Consider the following 22593-nt stretch of genomic DNA (forward strand, 5'->3'; position numbering starts at 1 on the left):
CCATCAGACAAATTGTGATAACCTAGTGATTATGACCATTGGGCTATTATTAGATTTTGGACTCATATATTGACTTTTCTCTTGATAAAAACAGTGTCAGAAGCCAGCACAGCTGTCAATTATTATTAAGTGTGTTAAACCATATAAGTCAGGGGGAGTCTGAAGTCTGACATAAGGTGATGTGAGGGATTGGAGTTTAATCTTTGGGGCAAGATACAGAAAACCGGTATGTTTATAATAGTTATAACCATGATTGCAAATTCAATCTACGGACCGGTAGTAGAACCAACCTTATATGATACTTTATTTATCACAAGATTAGTCAATAAACTGTACTGTTAAGATTTAAGATAATAATTTACTTACCACGGAGCGCACAACCGAAAGCACAACGTCTCGACATTACACCAAAGTTCATAAATTCCACAAACAAAAATGTCTCTATCACGAAAAGTAGAAATTCACAGAATGAGGAGATTTTTGGAGTGAATTCGCAACAGCAAGGTGGAGGAGCACAAGGCTCGACTCGACGCACTTACACTTCGATTTCAATACCAAAAATATGCAAAATGGAACGCGAGAGCTACGTACATACGCAAACGCTAGAAGCAGCCGCCATTTTATGACAAGTGGGCAGGTTTCAAAGTGAGTGACAGCTGACAAAGCTTTAATTTTGGGGCCAACTAACAGATGGCACTACAGTTTTCTGAAAACGTCACTTTAAGGCGACTGTCCCACCCCGGCTCATCAAACTTAGCCCCCCAAAAAAAAAAATTTTTCTATTTTTGAATTTTCAATATCGCATATCGTTAGTTCGTAGTTTGTTCTTAATTGTTCGCTATAAATAATTGTTTGTTATTTTGTTGTTTATTTAAAAACAATTAATTAAAAATGGGGGGAAACGCCTACTATTTGGTTCTGGCACTCGCCGGCCGCTGCCGCGGCACGGTACGCTCGGCTCGTGCGTTGTTTTAACTGTTCTAACATAACCTAACCTAACCAATTTTAATGAATTGCAAATTTAAAAAAAGAATCGAGAACAAACAAATATTTATAGAGAACAATCAAGAACAAATGGCGAACTAACGATGCAATAAAAATAAAAATTAAAAAATAAATAAAAATCTGGGGGCCTAACTTTCTTGAGCTTCCCACCCCTGCAAAAATGTCTTTAGAACTTGACAGCCTGGCGCAACTCTCTAATAAACTCGAATATGTTTGGCATTGCACTAAAAATAATGGCGGCAAACGCTGTCTCGCTCTAACATATATTCGACTCTTTTGTTTGTTTTGGTTTGAGTGTCATGTCATTCATTCAAAATAAGAGTGACTGTTAACAATTTTTGTTACGAATTTTCGTTTTCTTTTACTTTATTCGTGTATTATTCAGGGTAATGTGCTTACTTATTTATATAATAAATGCGTAAGACTTTCTAAGCTGTACCATGTAATAAATGTGTAAAATACGTGGTTTAAAATCTGGCTGGTCAGATGGGAGTAAGAAAATTTTCATGGCTAAATTATTTTTGGATAAAGAAAGGTAAGCACTTATGAACAAATAATAAGCTAATAAAGAATGCTTAAAGTGATTAAAAGTGATAGAGTATTGATTTAATTCATCTAGAATAAAAATTATAATATTAAAATCTATCTGTAGTGTTTGACACTTTTTTATCGATTTCGATATTTTATTTTAAATTATTGTTAAATTATTTCATTTTTATGATATCTATATTTTTGATTAATAAGTTTATTGATCTTAATATATTTTATAATTTATAAGTTTATTAACCCTTAAAATCCTTTTTATTATATTATATTGTGGTTATGATGTGCAAAAAAATATTAAAAGCCTAAAAATTAGGGTTAACTAACTTCTGCTAACCGACTTTATTGCAACATCTGAAAAACGAATACCAAAGACTGTCTAAACCGAAACTACAACGCAAAACAAAACTATTAATTAAATATTATAATAGTTAATTATCGATAAAAATTATGTTTTGATTGCAACCCTATATATTTATTATATTGGCAGCTCTGATATTACGTCATTAGTTGATTGTTGGTATCAAGATTTAGTGCAATACAATACAAGCGACATTTCTCATTATTTTGTATGGTCTCTCGAATGTAGTGTCTAAATTCTCTTTGGAACTTGATGTTAATATTTTGTATGATATTGTCAGGTAAGAGGCAATTAAAGGTCTTTCCGTTGTGGGAGTCCTAAGATAACAGCACGAAAAAGCCAATCTCAAAGGAGTTAGTACCACACTTGCATATAAAACAGGTGTGAAGTAGTTCTTCGCACAGTTTTGTTTCGCATAGGTTAGTGTCGCAAACCGAAGCCCATCCAGTGAAAAAATAAACTCTTAAGTAGCCGCCTTGACCCGCGACTACAGCTGCGATACCTGAATAATGTACCTACATGGTGTTCCTACGGAGACTTATTTAAAAGATGTAAAGATTACGACACATATCAATAAATTTTCAAATTACTATAAAGACTAAAAGCCAAAAAAGAATTAAAAATATTAATAACATCAATAGCTCACTGATTATGATTAGCCTCGTCCTCCTAGTTCCTACAACGAACAATAGCAAACGGATGGTCTTCATGCTCATGGTACCATGGTAACATGGTTGGTCATGCTCACTAAATGGCATTGCTTGTGGCGGCGTCGTGTCGTGTCCTTCCCTCAAATATGTGCAAAGGAACGTTGGCTGGTCTATGTGTCAACTCGTGGTGAACGCCTAAAGAAGTTTCTCTTCAAAACGTAATTTAATGAATTAGTGGTTAAAAGATCTAAAGGGACACACACGCATTCGTCCACATACGAATGTGCCCCCTGTACTGCAGTACGAAAGCCAACTGAATGAAATAACATTTGTATTTAGCATGTAGCAGTGCCTGATTATCCTTCTAGCAAAAGTAGCAATAATAGCTACAGGCCCCACCTAAAACGGGGTCTACGTCCGCCTGAGCGTTCTTTTTTAGTTAATTAATATCGAATACCTGGTACTACATACTATATCCACAATAATGATACGTAGCCGACCACCTATCACTACAATAGACAACCAATTTGTATTTAAGCCAAAGAGAAGTTGGAGATCAAGCAAGCCTTCTCGACCAAAAGTAGTCTTTCTTCAAAATGCAATAACAAGTAAAAAACTAAATGAAAGTAAATTATACCCCAATTATATTAGTGCGTGTATTTTATATATTTTATTAAAACAAAAGCTGCAACATATTATTAACAGTGACTTTTTAAGTTCAATGAAATATTTGATTGAAGTGATAACTTCTTATGGGAGAGTAAACGGCTTCGTTACGTAACGGGATACTTCCGCCAGAAATAATTGATACGATTTTTAACCGTTATAACTGAATGGCTTGAAAAAAATATTCCTAATTTCCGTTTGCGACGTTAGTTAATTTTTTTTGATTTCTTCTCCCATTATTAGAATAGGCAAAGGGTTCAAGCACATACAGCCATAACACATAAGATGACATACAATGTAAAAATGTTATTGCTTATTATAGCTACCTTAAGACAATTGTTACTTTTATAGGATTAAACAATGATACTAATAGTGTACATACAAAAAAATTCAAATGTACATATTCAAGAATTGTAACAAAAAATAAATTTTGTTTTTTAATTAATAAATGACTTTATTAATAAATAACCTTTCCTTACATTATTATATTACCTAATACTCATAAAATTTAAGTAATAATCTAAGCTTTTCTCAAGTTAAACAATTTAGATAATAAATAGTTCGTCTTAGATTAGTTTATAGTATCACTTCTGTCGGGTGTCCCGTTACGTACATGTTTTTTTACAGTAATGTAGACCTTTTATATTGCTAGGTGTTTTCTACACAGTATGCGGACCAGATGGGCCCCGTCCTGCCCGTTACAATGCAGTACCGCTCAGGATTATTGAATAAATCCAAAAATTCTGAGCGGCATTTCAATTGCGCTCGTCGTCTTGAAATATAAGATGTAAAGTCTCATTTGCCCAGTAATTTCACTAGCTACGGCGCCCTTCACACCGAAACACAATAATGCTTGCACATTACTGCTTCACGGCATAAATAGACGCCGTTGTTGAACCCTCAATCTAGCCAGCAACCTGTGCAAAGCCACTGGTAAAAAGCGAGCTCAACTTTTTCTGAACATAGGATATATTCAGTAAGTTAATAGAAATATTTATACTTTTTAGTGATTATTCAAAGGCATATTTGACTTTGACACTAATCTTCGGGTGAACGTGTTGCTCGTTTCAACACTCTTTCTCATAAAAAAAAACAGTGTGCTTACGACCACACGACTGAAGTAAAACTTCTTCTTTATGTATGTATATATTATCCCACTTATTCATAATGGTCGGCTAACTTTAAACAGCCGCTTAGGAGTGTTTTTTCTCATTCTGACTTAGGTTAATAGAAGAAGACAGAGTGAGAATTAGCAATGCTTTAAGTTAGCAGACTATTATGAATAAGGGGGTACATATGTATAATATGTACACATAATTTTAATTTTTTATAATTTATATTTATTATGGGTTTCATTGAGAAATGAATATTTTTGAATAGATTTTTTATTTTAATTCATTATTGTCATTAACAATACGATACATCAGTAATAACTGTGGTTGATTGTAAGTAATTTCTTCTTAGTTGATGGTCCTGGAGCACCGCTTTTATATTCAGAATTTGTGGCACGCTAAGAGGAAGGGAGAAAGAAAATGTGCGCGCACACTGGATGTTACACGAAATGTAACTATCTCTCTTTCTTTCTGGACCAACTTTTATCTCCCTCCAACTTCCATTATTGTCTCAACCGATCTCACTTTTCATTACGCTCTCGTCACGCATTCACCAGCCACTTTTTTTACTTAAGCTGAACGGGCCACATGCCGATGGGATTCCAACCATACACTGAGGCAAGCTTCAGCCTGGCACCGCAAGCGCAGCCAACCAAAACAATCAATGATTAAGTTATAATACATTTACCATTTTTCATCATTTCGGAAAGTGTGAGCTTTGAGAAGAAGTGGTAACTCACTGCCACTCTTTAAAATCAATATTTTCAACTTTCTCATTTTACAGTTATATTAAATATCTATGTACAGAGTACAGTGGATCCGACAATTCACACACTTTCAACACCTAAAAATTTTAATCATTTGAAGTATTTAAAGCTTAGATCATTACACGTGTACATATACTGTGACAGCTGTGAAAAAGTCAAAAATAATTGAGATTGACAGTTAACCTCTAATGTGAAGCTTGTGACGCAAACTAAAATAATAAACCTTCTCTGTTTTTTTGTCAGCAAGAAGAAGAAGATCTAGACGTATAAATTATCTGAAATGTACAGCAAATACAGTATTAAATTTAACTGCAAAAGCAGGGTATATGATCATCCAGATCCATCTCTGGGATCATCTAGCCACCACTGACGAAGCGAAAGCGATCGGTAGGACCTGGATCCGTGTTTAATCAACTAAAATGCTGAGTACTGATCGGAACAAAGATACATTACCTATAGATGCCCTCTGGAGCAATTGCTTTTTTTTTATGAAAATAAGGGACGAGACGAGCAGGACGTTCAACTAATGGTAATTGATACGCCTTGCCCATAACAATAAGGTGCCGCTCAGGATTCTTGAAAAACCCAAAAATTCTGAGCGGCACTACAATTGTGCTTGCAAACGTCACCTTGAGTTATAAGATAGTACTCTCAATTGCCGAGTAATTTCACTAGCTACAGCGCCCTTCAGACCTAAACACAGAAATGTATCCACATTACTGCTTCACGGCAGAAATAGGCGCCGTTGTTGAACCCTCAATCTAGCCGGCATTCTGTGCAAAGAAGCCTCTCACTGATAAATACTGGTTAGAGGAGCATAATGACACCATACAATTAATGGTTTATATATCCATATTTCATAACATCCTTCGTAAATCGTACATACATATACTTATAGATGCATGTTAGGGAAATGTCGGTATTTTTAACTTTATCCCTACGAGTTCAAAAATATATCATGGGCTTAAAATAGCTGGACGAAGTACACATCGCTTCCTGATACGACTCAGTTTAAACATTCGTTGGTTAAGTAAAAGAGTTCATATTGTATATTGTGAATAAAATAGAATAACACAGTTCGTAGAAATGTCTAACATAAAGTTGGGTATTCGTGTACGACCATTTACAGATAAGTACGTAATTTTCTAAGTGTGTTCTAATATTTTAATATCATATTATACGAAATCAGATTATGTGCTGGGGATAGTGTTGATATAGCTGTTAAGAAAGGCACAAACAGAAGCAAAATATATATAAAAATAATTACTATTTCCAGGGAATTAAAAGGAACGAAGGAACCAACTTCGGTGATTAAAATAGTTGACGAAAACACAGTTTCGTTGACAAACTTCAAGGTAAGAATTAACGTAAAAGTAATTGATGACATAAACAAAGCAGAAATGCATAAGAACTATTTATATTACCTTTTTAAGTGCATAATCGAAGATAAAATAATAATATTATGAATGATTTTTTTTACTATTAAAAGGCATTTATTTTCTCTAAATTGATTCCTTTAGAATTATTTTTGATGTCATTTCTAATATACTACTACCGCTTCGGAAAGAAATGGCGCTCTGAGAGAGAAGAAGCGGCGCAAGAAACTCTCCCAGCATTCTTTTTTTGCGATCTTTTTAATAAAAATATACAATATTGTACTTTCATTGCTATTGCTATAAAATAATCATAATCTAGTTCCAGGCTGTCCGATCATTTAGATATTCAGCTGTGGAGTAATAGGATTTACGACAGAGGCATTTTTTTATAAAACATTTAAATTTATTTATAGATAATGCCTGAACAGTGGCTGGGACTTTATTATAAGTGTATACATTTACCCTTAAAGCCATTATGTATTCTATGAAGCCTACTAGAACTAAACTTGGTCGCTTTTTAAAGTTTTTTTACTGCCATACAACACGTTGATAACTTGGATTGTCAAGCGGTTGGCTTTCTCACTAAATGCCACTTTCTTGGGTCTAATATCCGTCTTATTATAACATACCTGCACAGTGACACCTGCCTTCTAAACGGGCACACTCCGGAGTCCTGAAAAACTTGCCTCGTTTTTTCTACTAGCATTGTCTTGTTATTAGAAATTGTGAATGATCTTTCCCGTGCCATATTGTATCAATATAAATACTACTCAATAACTTTTTTTCATCGCTTTTGTTTGAATAGGCGAAGTAAACATTAACGGTGTTATTACAAAAAAGTTAAACACATGTTGAGCATTTGTTTAAAACGTTTCTTTTACAAATTGTTTATTTTTAAACACGTGTGGTTAACGGTTATCTTCTTAAGCTTACACCGTCTGTTTCTTTCGTATTACTGTTTAATTTTGTTCGTTTTACTGATTTCCATATAAGTTGTGTTGGTTTATTTATTTATTAAAGCACACCACATCATATACAATACAATTTCCTTAATCTTATGTTACAATTAGTAGGTCTAAACTACAGGACGATTATGATGAACATAAAAATTACAAAAAATATTCCATCATAACTTCTGAAAAATAGAACTAATACTATTGCTACCATAAAAACAAAATAATAAATGAAAGTACAAATTATTAATTTAACGTATTAATGGAAATTATTGGAACTAGTCAAAATTTTGTCACTTACTGACTCACCGATCATCAAAAGTCTAAGGCACTTCTAGCAAACGTAGAAGCTTCAAATATTGAATAGAATTAGTGTTTAGTTTATAAGTCAAGAAAAAACCACAATATTTTGCAATTTAGGTCCAGTTTTCTAGATACACCAACTGCATAAATAACTTTACAATCTCATATATAATATATGGGATTACAAAGTTATTTATGCAGTTGGTGTTTCTGTTGCAAGTTTACGTGGCACTTTCGAGAATCACATCCAACTAATGTTGAATTTGGAAGTATTAAGGTGCAGGAGTTCTTAATTTGTGAATACATAAGAAGCCGTACCATCCAGATTTGTGAAAAATTGTAACATCGAAGCCTCCGAGAAAACCCATAGAGACATTGATTGGCTTTGAGAAAAACTAGTAGCTCAATGAGTAGTTTCGGAAAATAAAAAGATGAAAGTCTACCTTCAAAAATAAGAAAAGCTCATAAGACAGACAGAAAGAAAATCCTGTTGTTGATATTCAAAAAATAGAAGGTACCAGGAATAAAGTTGGATTATCTATAAAAAAAAAGAAATGAGATGCCATTCATTGATATAGTGTTTGCTCTGCAAAAGAGAGCTGTGCGTGCTATATATCAGCTTGGTTATAGACAGTCTCTCAAAGAAACATTTAAAGAAATAAATATTATGACTGTTCATTGTCAGTACATTAATAAACGTTCACAAAAATCGTCAACTTTTTGCTCTTAATAGTAATTTTCATTATTATAACACTAGAAATAAGGGATTGCTTGTAACTAATTCTAGTAGGCTTCATAAGATACACAATAGCTTTAAGGGTAAATGTATACACTTCTATAATAAAGTCCCAGCCACTGTTCAGGCATTATTTATAAATAAATTTAAATGTTTTATAAAAAAATTACTCTGTCGTAAATCCTATTACTCCACTGCTGAATATCTAAGTGATCCAACAGCCTGGGACTAGATTGTGATTATTTTTAAGCGATAGAAATGACTGTACAAAATTGTATATTTTTATTAAAAAGAGCGCAAAGAAAGAATGCTGGGAGCGTTTCTTGCGCCGCTTCTTCTCCCTCAGAGCGCCATTTGTTTCCAAAGCGGTAGTAGTATCTAGTAGTTATTAGAAATGACATCAAAAAGAATTCTAAAGGAATCAATTTTGAGAAAATAAATGCCTTTTATTAAAAACATAACTTGTAAAAAAAACCAAGTCTCACAACTCAGTTCTTTTACCGTAGACATCCATGTAATACCAAGTCTGTCAATTTATTTAGTTCCTACTTAAGGGTCCGTCTGTCTTAAGTTATTACATAATTTCGTCCATCGTCTTTAGATCAGGCACACGAAATAACTACTTTTAGAAGAATTTCCAATATTCCAACAGTCATAGGAGCTAAAGACCAGCTAAAAGCAGCTACTAGTGGGAGGCTCCTTTGCACAGGATGCCGGCTAGATTATGGGTACCACAACGGCGCCTATTTCTGCCGTGAAGCATAACTGTGTTTCGGTCTGAAAGGAGCCGTAGCTAGTGAAATTACTAGGCAAATGAGACTTAACATCTTATGTCACAAGGAGACAAGCTCAATTGTAGGCCACTCAGAATTATTTTTGGGTTTTTTCAAGAATCATAAGTGGCACTGCATTGTAATGGGCAAGGTTTATCAATTACCATCAGCTGGACATCCTGCTCGTCTCATCCCCTATTTAAAAAAAATCCAGAACACTAAATAACTAGTTTTAGAAGAATTGGCAATAATCCAACAGCCATAGGAGCTAAAGACTGCACATTATTATATTAGAATAAAATAAATATTAAGGTATCTCATATGTTAATACTCTTTAAATGAAGTATTTCCTTTGATTAACATGAGTGTTACACATTTAAATAAAACCACTTTTAAAGTATTAAAAAGAGTGTAATTGTAACTGTGTTTTTACATTAGATTTTTGTGTAAAAGTTACATTTTTATTATTATGTTAGTTAACCCAACATTTCAAGACCTTTCCAAGTTTCGTTTTCAGGGAGACTGTCCAGTCCTTTCAGTCCTTACTAGTACATAATTATAGTCTAGCTGACCCAGCAAACGTTGTATTGCCGATATTAAAATCGCGATACAAAAGTAACTGTTTATCGTAGATGGGTGAAAATTTGAAGTTGTATGTATTTTTTAATGCCGACTCATAAACAAACAAATTTAAAAAAAAAAATGTCAAAAAATTAAAAAAAAAAATTCGTGTGGACCAATCTTAACATTTAGGGGGATGAAAAATAGATGTTGTCCGATTCTCAGACCTACCCAATATGCACTCAAAATTTCATGAGAATCGGTCAAGCCGTTTCGGAGAAGTTTGGTCCTGCACACTGTGACACGAGAATTTTATATATTAGATTAAAAATTTCATCTGCTTATGAACCTAATTACATGACTACTACTATTGTAATGATTTTTTAAGAATTTTTATTTCTAATTCCTTCTTTTCTTTTTCTAGAAGTAAATTATCTATTTCCAATTTATGTTTTGACTCCTGGTGACTTAATTCTAACATCCTGTATTTTATTTTCAAAGCATGTTCCTCTTCCATCATCTCTCTACTGCGAGTTTTAAGATCAATGTTACTCGCAACTATCATCCCCATGTGGCTGTTTCTTTAATAGAAAATTTATTTAATTAGATAGTTTATATTGTATATAAGAAAATAAAATCATTTATTTTATTAGAATACTTACTTTTTCTTCCTTTTGATTCCAGGTAACTGTTTTGACTTATGTCTTAGTTTAAGACTAGACTCTTCCATAATTATGTTTTCAGTATCTCTAATACTTTGTGTGTCTTTATGAACCTAAAAACAGAAATACTCATGTAAAATGATAGTATAATATAATTTACCTCTATATATTTTCTGTAATAGTGACAATTTCATTCACATATACATTATATTCATTCAAACAGTCTGCAAAACAATTATGTATTTTTTTTTGTATTCTATTGCTTGTAACTAACTAATTATTCTAGTAGGCTTCATAAGATACATAATAGCTTTAAGGGTAAATGTATACACTTCTATAATAAAGTCCCAGCCACTGTTCAGGCATTATTTATAAATAAATTAAATGTTTTATAAAAAAATGGTTCTGTCGTCAATCCCATTACTCCAATGCTGAATATCTAAATGATCGGACAGCCTGGGACTAGATTGTGATTATTTTATAGCGATAGAAATGACAGTACAATATTGTATGTTGTTATTGAAAAGAGCGCAAAAAAAGAATGCTGGGAGAGTTTCTTGCGCCGCTTCTTCTCTCTCAGAGCGCCATTTGTTTCCGAAGTGGTAGTAATATCTAGTAGTTATTAGAAATGACTTGAATTGTAGGTAGCACTATACATTCATTTGTAGTACCTTTCATAAATTACAGAAAATTATTATGTTATGGAAGTACCAACCTCATTTGATTCAATGTCTTGTGTTGTATTATTATCTTTATTTTCTATACCCGGTTCATTATTTTTTTCCTGAAAAACATTTATATTCTAATGTAAAAAAATCTAAATCAATTTAAACATTTAAAAATTTATTTACTGTTGAGCACGGACTAGTAAAAAAAGAAGGACACCACGCCGCGATACTAGCAAGTGAAGCACCAGTTATGCTAGTGTGTGTGTGGTTACAGGGTATACCGGTTACACAATTTTTTTCTCCCTTAAATAATAATATATCCACAATTATTGTTTTTACATTTTTTCACAATGAACAACAGCATTTTTTAACACAAACTCATCTCAGACGATGGCAAATCTCATAATGGCGGTCAATCGGCTTGTATTAGTGTAAGTGTATGCATGGGGGGTATATTTACACATTTACTGGCTTGTTTTGGTGCCTCACTATTATGTAAGGTGACACAGAGTCCTTATTTTTTCACTTGTCTGTGCTGTTGAGTAATTGGGTACCTACCTACTTCTCAGGTCAGAATGCTTCAAAAACAAATAAATAATATATTAGGTAACTAATTGTAAGTCTGCAGTTCTGTATGTATAATTGTATATAATAATCATCATCACATAAAATAAACAAGAGGTAATTCAAATTCAAATATTTTTATTCAAAATAGGATGTGACATCACTTATTGAAAGTCAAAAAAAACTACCACCCATTCCAAAATGAATGCCTCAGGCCTGAGAAGAATGGGTGCAACAAACTCAGCGGGCTTTTTTGTTTCCATCCAAAATACCTTTACAAAGTAACATTGTACAATTAAACTTATTATTTAATAGCCTGAGGGCGGTCACTGCACTCCCAATTTGTGGTATCATTAAGAATGTCATTTATGTTATAGTAACCTTTACCACACGAACATTTTGAATAATGTAATACTTTTGTTTTGAACATTTTCTGGGATCTTGTTGTAAAGGCATATACATCGCCTCACAAAAGATGTACTAACTCGACTTAGCCAAGTAGTAGGCATTATAAGCTTATGTCTGTTCCTGGTGTAAACATTATAGTTAATACAGTTTCTAGCAAATTCACTTATGTTTCTATGATTGGGTAATTGGGTGTTTTTCAAAAGAGTTGTCGGTTTGTGGAAATTCCACATTGAGTTTTTACAATATACCTATCATAAGAAAATAGATAGGTAAAATTTTTCCAGTAACACATGTGATACAAAAATATTTTTAAAGAAAATAAATACAAACTTTGAAATAAATTGCATTTTAAAGTCAACATTGTTACACTAACACTGATTTATATTAGGTAAATAGGTATTTGGAGAAACTTACATTTACAACATTTTTATCACTTTTGGACTGATTTAAGTCAATTAAAAAATCTGTTGGGCAGAGTTCCACAATTAATCTATCATCTTCAGATGGAGAAGGTGAATGATGACCTCCAGCAGTTATTTTCACATCCGTTTTATGTTCAGAGACATTTTTCTTCGCTGTTATTTTCAGTCTCCTCCAAAAACCCTTTAATTGAGCTATGTCTCTGTATTTACCCGTGAGTTCTCTCAATCTGTAAAAGTAAAATTGAGTTTATAAATTTACTTAAAAATACAATAATAAAATATATTAAAATGGACCTAGTAGCTACCTATTTCGTATTTTTACCCATTCCAAATACTTTCGTTTGTTAGTATTTGTATCTGTATGTTTATTCTCAATTATAGGCACCGATTTTCGCATTATTTTAAGGAGCAGGTCCTATAAGTTACAAGAAAAGTTATAATCCAAATAAATAACCCGGTTTAATGACTAGCGAGGTATTTATTGTAAATCAAACATTAAATTTAATGGTTTAACATGTACCTTTTCTTCTTGCGTCCAATTTTCTCCCCGTTGACGACTTTTTTTCTCATCCTTGGAATTCATTTCGTTTATTTTGTCCATTTTTCGATTTGAAAATAAACACTTAAAAAACCCGCCAAGAAAAACCAATGTTGAAACAAAAACAAATACATAAACAAATACACGTCTTCAGTCTTGACCGGCTGGGGAGACAGGAATGTCGCCGTCGGATAGATGACAGCTGACTTTCTTCTTCTTCTTCGTGGTTTATTGGCTCTGCGCGTTAAGCGATTGAGCCATTGTCAAGTTTTTCTTTATTTCTTTTTAAAACGGAGGAAACTTATTTACTTAGAAAAAAATAGAGAATAACAAACGAAATTTTTGATAGGATCAGGAAAGGATAGAAAATAATGTATAATGGAATACTTATTACTTATACTACTTATTTACAGTTTAATATCATTTAATAGGATAAATGAGGAAAGAAGTTTATATACACAAGGTTTATCAGAGGATAAGAGGATGTCAAGAGAAGTACGAAGTGGGATATGACATTGAATAAGACCCGGGTATAACTATTCCTGGTTATATTTTGGGCATGATAAAAATATATGGTTCAGGTCACCCAACTCACCACATTCACAGAGATCACTATTCACAATTCCAAATGTCGCCAGTTGAACAGGAGATCAAACGTGGCCCAAACGCATACGCGTCAAGATACACGTCACTCTCCTGCTCAACACCAAACCTGAGAACCATGGCTTTGACGGAATACAGTTTTGAATTCTAGCAAATGTTCTACCCTTTAACTTGCTAGAGATCAACCATGCCACTCTCCAAGATTCCTGAAGGGAATGTTTTGGCAATGTACACATATCATGGGCATTGTTATAATAATCTGCCATATCTCCGCATGAAATGGCTTCGTTGGCAAGCTGGTCAGAACGTTCGTTTCCAAAATTTCCAGAGTGAGCTGGTACCCAGAAAAACACCACTTCAAAGCCTTTTTCATTACATGTCACTAGCAGGTTTCGAATTTTTAAAATAACATGGTTAATTGGGGCAGACTTGAATGGAAACCTAGATAGAGCTTGTAAGGCACTCATACAGTCAGTAAATATAATGGATTTCTTAAGTTTAGCAAGAAGTATATATTCAATAGATTTAAACAGACCAAGACATTCTCCAGTAAATACAGATGATTCAGGTGGAAGTTTTGTTTTCTGGACAATATCGTCAGCATTCATCATTTTGATCAAGCATAACATCAAAGAGTATGTAAGCACAAAGTAGAAGTACGCCACAACAGTGAAGTGTTCAAGAATTTTTTTTAGGGACGAAAGTCAGCTGTCATGTATCCGAGGTCGACAATCTAATTTTTTAAAAGAAGAACTACCTGGTACCATGTGAAAAAAGTTTCTCTCAAAAATCTCAAACCATAAAGGTTCTATGTAAATTCGAAGTACCTATTACAATAAAACGGCAATTTCATACTTTAAATCCTATATTTTTATTATATCTACTATTATTACACAGTCTTTCTTTGGGGTTTTTTTTATAATTTTAATTAATTCACTAATAAAGTGCACCTTTCCTCAAGAATATATTCAGAATTATGTACGTAAATCACTATACCGCCGCCTTTCCCATGTTTACATACCTTGGTGTTGATGTGTCTCGTAGTCCTTCAGTTCGATCATTTTTCAGGGCCTTTCAATGTTAGCTTCTGTGATGACAATGACGTAGTTCGTTTGCATATACTCAGGTATAATTTAATCTAACTGGGTAAAGTTCGTGATTATCGATCGTATATTCAAGTGGAGTGTTTTTTATGTTTTTTGGTGGTAATTCGCGTACCAAGTCACTCCAGTTGTTGTAGTTACTTTCTGTCGCGTGTAAATTAGCAATAGAGTCCTCCATTTTTATCAATTAGTTTTATTAACTATTAAAGTCATTTGATAACTTTTACATATTTTGTACCTACGGATCTTAAGTCGAATATCTTTTCCTTTTCACTTTTAGAGGCCGTAATCATACCTTGTTTGCACCATACAGATTAGTACAAGTTCTTGTTCCGTAGCTCAACTTTTGCCTTCCATAATAAAAACGATGTTACCGGAGAAAGTTCCCTGAAGAAGATGGTGTTGTTGCCGGCGCCTCCTTGCTCTGCGTCGGTGATACCTTGCCTTCGGGCGAGGGTGGTCTACTACTACTAGTACTGCTAATGGCAGGTTCAATGCCATGTGTTTGTTCTATAAGCTTAATTTTTTGTTTCATCGCTTCATTTTCCAATAATAAGTTTTTGAGATCTTTGTTTTGATTAGCTATCCTCTTTATATCTTCGTCAAATGACCTCATCTCTTCATATTCATCGATTTTGTCCGAATAAAATTGTAGTGTACGTTGTAGTTCTGTCCTTATGATTCCACGAACCTAACGCCGTATGTCCATTAATATCTACTAAGTAATATTGTTTCCTTGTTGACGCACATCTGATGATGTAGATTTCGTGTCAGTGTTCTCTTTTGCATCGGTATCTGGGAATATGAAGGTTCTGATTATGGAATCCATGACAAAGTAACGGAACTCTTCAATTCTTAGGAGCAAAGTAACGATACTCGGGCGCATCTTTTTATGCTATTAGGATATTTAAGTCATCTACCATAACATACAGCTTGATCATAAGTCAAGCAATTGTCGTACTTGAAAATGATGATCAATGGGACTCCTTTACGACTTACGGTAAGGGTGCGATCTGTGGCAGACTTAACTGTCTGTAATCAAATTGCTTACGTTCATTGCTGCATTGAAAAATAGTAATATAATAGTATAACTACACATATTTGGACAAATTGTTAGTAAGTGTACTTCAAATTCACTAAAAATCAAAAATAAATAAAAAATTAACAAAAAACAACTGAATAATCGAATTCTAATTACGACTATTGTAATTTATGTAGTCGGTGTCATCCATGATAGGTTTGTAACTATATACATAGTTATAGGTGAGATGTGCTTGAGTCGACGCGCGACGTGAGGAGGCCAGAGGTGACAGCGGGTAGCGGCGGAAGGACACCGATTCGAAAAATAACAATAATCGTAACTAGAATTAGATTAATTAATTATATTGTATAAAAATACGCAATTATTTTTACACTTCTTAGTGCATATTATATTTATTGCTCTGGAATAGTGTTTTTGAAGTCGGTTGTTTTTTTGTTAAAGTTTTTATTATTGACACCACAGTGCAGACACCCAACAATTTGTTGAGCAATTTATGGTATTGATGCTATTGCTAACACAATTCTTGCAGGCGTGATAAAATATAAATTAGCTAGGCACTTTAGAACACAAATATTAATGTACCGATTTATTGTTATATTATTATTTGTATTGAAACCGCACACTATATTATTTAAGATGTATTCCTTTGTATTTCACTGTTTCATGATCAAATATGCACTTTTCACTGTTTATGCTACCTATTTAATGTCACAAAAACACTTTCATTGGTGTATAAACACTTGTCACCGGCTCCGATTACTATATCCATCCATACAGTACGTTCTGATATCAACACCATGTTTGATCTATGCTTCTTAACATGGAATAGATGCACCACAGGGTTTGTATGTATTGGCGAGTTCAGAGAAATACATTTCAGAAAATAACTAGATTTTTGTTGCTCTGCAATTATTGTTGGATACTATCGTAAGCAGTTAAGTACTTTTCTCTAGATTTTGCAGGTATTAAGGCTTTCATTTGCATTTTTTGCTGCATTTAGTATTTCTGGCGGGTTAAAACCCATCAATTGTTCGTCTTCTGAACTAAAACTTGACATTTTTACAGTTATTTACAAAATACGAATATGATGGGAAATGGCGCGCAAGTTTTTTTAATACCCGCCTAATGTAAGGTGATTGATTACATACAGCCTACTGCAAAATTATAATTTTAGTGATTAAAATGCATATATTTTATAACAAATTATTGTTCTGTTTTCTCTCATATAATTTGCAGTTGGTACTATTACTAACGTAACTTTCTAGGGGTAATTCTATTAAGTATGCACTAGTGTGTAATGTTATGGCCCTAAGCACGATGTACTAAGGCTCAAAGGATAAAGTTTTCTATTTTATAACCTATAGATGCCTTATAAAAGCCGAACGCTTACTATAGGTACCTGACCAATTATACTATATTTTGTCATCATTCTTGATAATGTAATGTATGTTCATAGGCACATAAGTGAATTTGCCAGAAACTGTCATAACCATAATGTTAACACCAGGAACAGACATAAGCTTATAATGCCTACTACTCGACTAAGTCGAGTTAGCAAGTCTTTTGTGGGGCGATGTATATGCTTGTACAACAGGATCCCAGAAAATGTTCAAAGCAAAAGTATTACGTTATTCAAAAGAATTGTTAAAAAACGTTTGTGTGGTAAAGATTACTATAACATAAATGACTTTCTTAATGATACCACAGATTGGGAATGGAGTGACCGTGGAGTGGATATTTTTGATGAAAAAAAAAAGGCCGCTGAGGAATGGGTGGTAGTTTTTTGACTTTCAATAAGTGATTTCACATCCTATTTTGAATAAAAATATTTGAATTGTCTGGCCAATGAGCGTGTAATACAGCTCAGCGACCACTCAAGTCAGTTGGTTGACAAATGTTTGCATTGCGAGTGTACCTATAAGGCATTTACGTATAACCAACTAGGCTCCCAAATGTCGTCAAAAATGTCCGGTCGGCGTTGTTTATTCAAATTAACACCTTATTTCGTAGGTGTAATGTTCAAAGTCACAGAGTACTTTACTCATAATTGAAATATAGTCAAGTCTATTTTAATTCAATGGCAAGAACATTTTCCAATAAAAATGTAACTATTTAGCAAAATACTTCAAGTTAATTACACAATTCTGTTGATTTAATGGGGCACTACTTACCTGAAATACGACATCATCCTTTCACATCCATCCTTTTTAAGTTTGCATATTTTTTTTATGAAAATAACGGACGAGACGAGCAAGACGTTCAGCTGATGGTAACAGATACGCGATGCCCATTACAATGCAGTGCCGCTCAGGATTCTTGAAAATCCCAAAAATTCTGAGCGGCACTATAATTGCGCTCGTTACCTTGAGACATAATATGATGTTAAGTCTCATTTGCCCAGTAATTTCACTAGCTACGGCGACCTTCAGACTGAAACACAATATTTACACATTACTGCTTCACGGTAGGAATAGGCACCGTTTGTGTACCCATAATCTAGCCGGCATGCTGTGCAAAGGAGCCTCCCATTGGTAAATATATTGGTCATATATTGCAGGTGAGCTTGTCTGGAGCCGGAGACAGTAGGCAGCGGGTGCGCAGATATCATGCACACTACACGTTCGATAGCTCTGGTCCACCCCACCATCCATCGTACGCTTCACAACAAAAGGTGACATTCTAGATTCTTCATCACCAATTCTCTTCTATCAGAATTGCTTCGACTAGGATTGTAAATGCTACAACTAACCCAACAACATTTGTGTTGATCATGTGGCTAAGTTGCAAATGGGCATTTATTTTACTGATTTTCTTTTGTTTATTAAAAATTTACATATTAGATTGATAAATTGTTCGGTGTAAGTTTTTGAAATATGCTAATTCTATTAAATTCTTTAAAAAAATAATGTTGTTATAGTAGCTGAAAATTCGGAGATTTTTGTCTCCAAACTTTATTTTAGAGAAGAAACTTCCAAATTTTTTATTGGATATTTCAAGTTATATATAAATATTCTATTCGGTTCAAAATTTTCTTTAAATCCTTCTTTGTCCACTGTATTTTTTGCGTCGGAATATTTTCATTGCGTTGTTGTAATCGACTCCCTAGGAAACCAATTTTTGTGGATATTGAGGTATGACCGCGATTTAAAGTCAATCAGGGTACATTTTTTAATTGATAATGATTTTATACTAATATTTTTTTATATAAACCTAATATATTTTTTATGGAAGAGGGGGACAAACGAGTGTACGAATTGTTACACCTAATGTTAAGTGATCACCGCCACCGAAATTCTCTTGAAACACTACAGGAATCACAGGAGTGTTGCCAGCCTTTAAGTATGGAAGAATATTTAAATATCAATTTTTTTACGCATTTTTGTAATGAGATCAATCCGACAGATTTGATTTATTTAATTTTGTCTTAACTTTCTCAACATAGTTGAATCTCGTAATGTTCGAGTGTTTGTTTCTGTAGCTGAAATGCAATCAAGTTTTAATCTGTTTTTTTTCCTACTTTTCTCATTACTTCCTTGGCCAATCTGAAGATTGCCTGAAAGTTTCATCAAAATCGGTCCATTCCAGTGCAGATACTTAGATAAATACATATATTTTCGCATTTCCCATAATAATCAATATTATTTTTAGGTATTTGATACAATTGGCCGCGAGGTTCTCCATTCCGTGCTAAATGGCTTGTCGGCTTGCGTTTTGGCCTACGGACAAAGTGCGACTGGTAAGACATTCACGATGATGGGAACCGAAACAAATCCGGGCTTGATTCCGCAGCTATGTTTAGCATTCTCTGAAATGAAACCTTTGGATATTAAAGTAAGGTATGTAAAGTAATATTAATTCATACGATTACTAACTAGGACACACATTGCCACAAATTCAAATCAAATCAAATCAAAATCAGTTTATTCACGTAGGTCACGGGAATGACACTTATGAATGTCAAAGAAAAAAAAATAATTTTCTTATTGAATCTACCGCCACTTCGTAAAGGGTTGAGCTAATGAGTAGAAGTAGCAAGAAACTCATTGCCACTCTGTTATATCAAGATTTACATTTAAGTACATCGATTTACAAATCATTTCAAATTACTTATTATATTAATATGTAAAATGATGCAACAGACGTCAAATAGTCAATGTCTTACACGAGTAAGTCAAAAAAGTAAATGTAAATTAATACAAAAGTTATTGAGTACAGTAGCTGCATCATCCACACACACCATAAATAAATAAAGGTATTAATTAGGATATCATCCCCACCATCTGGATCAGTGGTGGTCCTCTACAGTGCAATTTTCAAAGAGCTTTCTTCATGTACTACAAAGCTGTAGAATTACCTTGTGCGGTGTCTCCGGGACGATACGGCCGACAACGCTCCTGTGATTCCTCTGGTGTTGCAAGAGCGGCGGTGATCACTTAACACCAGGTGATCCATACGCTCATTTGTTCATAAAAAATGAACTTCCTCGCGCGATTTTTTTATTTATTATTTATTACTGTAACGTAGCTGGTAATATTTGGAAGAAAACCTCTAAATCTGGATAATTATAGAAAATTAGCTAGAGGCTTAATATTTTTAGGATTTTCATAAATTTATTTCATCTGTCTTCTGTATGAAAGACCGTACCGGGTGCCCTGGAAGCAGCGGTGCATTTACACTAGGGGCAGTTGGGGCAAGTGCCCAGGGCGGCAAATTTTTTAAGGCGGCAAAATTTTGAAAAAAATCTTATATTTTTGAATTTAATAAGCTTGAAACAGCGCATGTTGGCACCTACAGTTAGTTTTACAAACGTATATAGGTTCGTTTGTTGAAGTTTGTTGTCACAATTGGCATGTTAACATAAATCTAACCTGCATAAAAGTGAAGCGCGCTTTGGACAAAAGTATAAAGGAACAAGAGGTTTTAAGTAAGACTCTCAAGATGTAGTTTGAGTAAAATTCCAGTATTGGCCCTGCCTGGAAGTGATCATTTCAATACAAGAGAAATCACGGCAGCGTTGCCGAACTTTTGTTGTACGCGGTTTTTGTGAAGGTGCCCAATACGTCATATTATCCTGGGACCTGGAAGCAGTACAGACTGTACCCTCAGTACTCCTATAAAAAATGCAAGAGAAAAAAAATCAAGTAGATTATTGAAGCCGAACCAAAATTCTGATGATTCAATCGCTAGGATTGAACAGAAAAGCGAATCCACAAGAATTTATCTTAATCTTTCCTTATATAATATTCCTTTTCATGTGGTTCTTCACACTTCCTTCTCATGTACGTGGATAAAATAAACTAAATTGGAGTTTTTCTCAGTGGGAGGCACCTTTATTATATATTACCAGCTGACCCGACAGACCCGTTGTTCTGTATATAATAAATAAAATAATGTTTTTATATGAATTTGTCAATAATATATTATAACATCAAAGATGACTTCGTAAAATATGCACCCTGCTGTCGTAATGAAATTGTTCCACAGCAGAACTGTCAAACCGTGCGTCAATAAATTCTCTCATAGAAATTATGTATGGACACATCAAAGAAAAAACAAATTTGTTGTTTTTATTTAATTTAGCAGCATTTTCCTATTTATTCACCTTTTAAACCTTCTCTGAACTTCCACAAACAATTCAAGACCTAAATTTGCCAAATCGGTCCAGCCGTTCTCGAGTTTTAGCGAGACTAACGAAGAGCAATTCATTTTTATATATATAGATTATGGGTACCACAACGGCGCCTATTTCCGCCGTGAAGCAGTAATGTGTAAACATTACTGTGTTTTGGTCTGAAGGGAGCCGTAGCTAGTGAAATTACTGGGCAAATGAGACTTAACATCTTATGTCTCCAGGTGACGAACGCAGTTGTGGTGCCGCTCAGAATTTTTGGGTTTTTCAATAATTCTGAGTGGCACTGCATTGCTCAATGCTCAGGACGTATCAATTACCATCAGCTGAACGTCCTGCTCGTCTCGCGCCTTGTTATCATAAAAAAAAGTGTTTTATCAAATACCCAAAAATTCCTTACAAATTTTGAACTCCACACATTATTAGGGCGTGGATTAAATTTAAATTTGAATGGCGCTGATGGAGCAATTGGCAGCAAGGATCACGACATATACAGCTTAACAGATCACGCACCCACCTTCCATTTTATAAACAATATTAAACTTATAATGTATAGTACCAGTTATCGTGTTCTGAAAAGGCTGTAAGGCTGTAATTTTGTGCAGTCGGTAACTCGCGTGCAGTGTATACCTTGGAATGGAATCGAGGATAAAACACAATTGCAATCTGCTTCGCTATAAGCGAAATAGGTGGTGTAAATCAATCCTGCACAAAACCGTGGAAAAACAAAAAAACGATTTTATACGTGATATATAAAAAAAAAGACGTGTGGCACTCGGGGACTGCCGCGGTAAAAGCTATTGCATAGCATTTTTTATCAACTTATGCAATTATAATTATTTACTTATTTTATTTATGCAGCATTTTTTTTGATAAAATTAATTTAAAAAAAAAGCAAACGGGAAGTGAGTAAAATTTTACTTGCAAGATTTGATTACAGACAGACAACGGGACAGGTGAAACTAAATAAAAATGCTTGGCATAATAATAAAAATTAAAAAAACGTGAAAAAACAAATAAAGAAATTAAAAAAAATCAAGACGTACCCCAGGCTCGAACCTGGGACCTTCTGTACAAAAAGCATACGTGATAACCGCTGTTCCACGGCAACTGTAATGACAGTGGCGAAATATCTATATACATCTAGT

The 22593-nt window shown here is 33.9% G+C and overlaps 2 protein-coding genes and 1 long non-coding RNA gene across 3 annotated transcripts in view; 2 read left to right on the forward strand and 1 right to left on the reverse strand.

The window, feature by feature from the left end:
* The window catches only part of LOC126972325 (uncharacterized), a 768748-nt gene that overhangs the window by 125405 nt on the left and 620750 nt on the right, over positions 1 to 22593 (forward strand). The window lies entirely within an intron of this gene.
* Positions 6191 to 22593, forward strand: part of LOC126972601 (kinesin-like protein KIF16B) — a 55226-nt gene continuing 38823 nt past the window's right edge. Inside the window, exons 1-4 of the mRNA XM_050819456.1 lie at positions 6191 to 6237; positions 6381 to 6459; positions 18374 to 18487; positions 19465 to 19652. Of these exons, the coding sequence (XP_050675413.1) occupies positions 6191 to 6237; positions 6381 to 6459; positions 18374 to 18487; positions 19465 to 19652 (428 nt within the window). The remainder of the gene's footprint in view (positions 6238 to 6380; positions 6460 to 18373; positions 18488 to 19464; positions 19653 to 22593) is intronic.
* On the reverse strand, positions 9636 to 13227 carry LOC126972374 (uncharacterized). The gene is made up of 6 exons (XR_007731124.1): positions 13051 to 13227; positions 12836 to 12945; positions 12523 to 12757; positions 11184 to 11252; positions 10469 to 10581; positions 9636 to 10387 (listed from the first exon to the last, which is right to left on the reverse strand). It is a non-coding gene; the product is annotated as an uncharacterized LOC126972374 (long non-coding RNA).

Source organism: Leptidea sinapis, chromosome 26, assembly GCF_905404315.1.
Source record: "Leptidea sinapis chromosome 26, ilLepSina1.1, whole genome shotgun sequence".
Lineage (NCBI taxonomy): Eukaryota > Metazoa > Arthropoda > Insecta > Lepidoptera > Pieridae > Leptidea > Leptidea sinapis.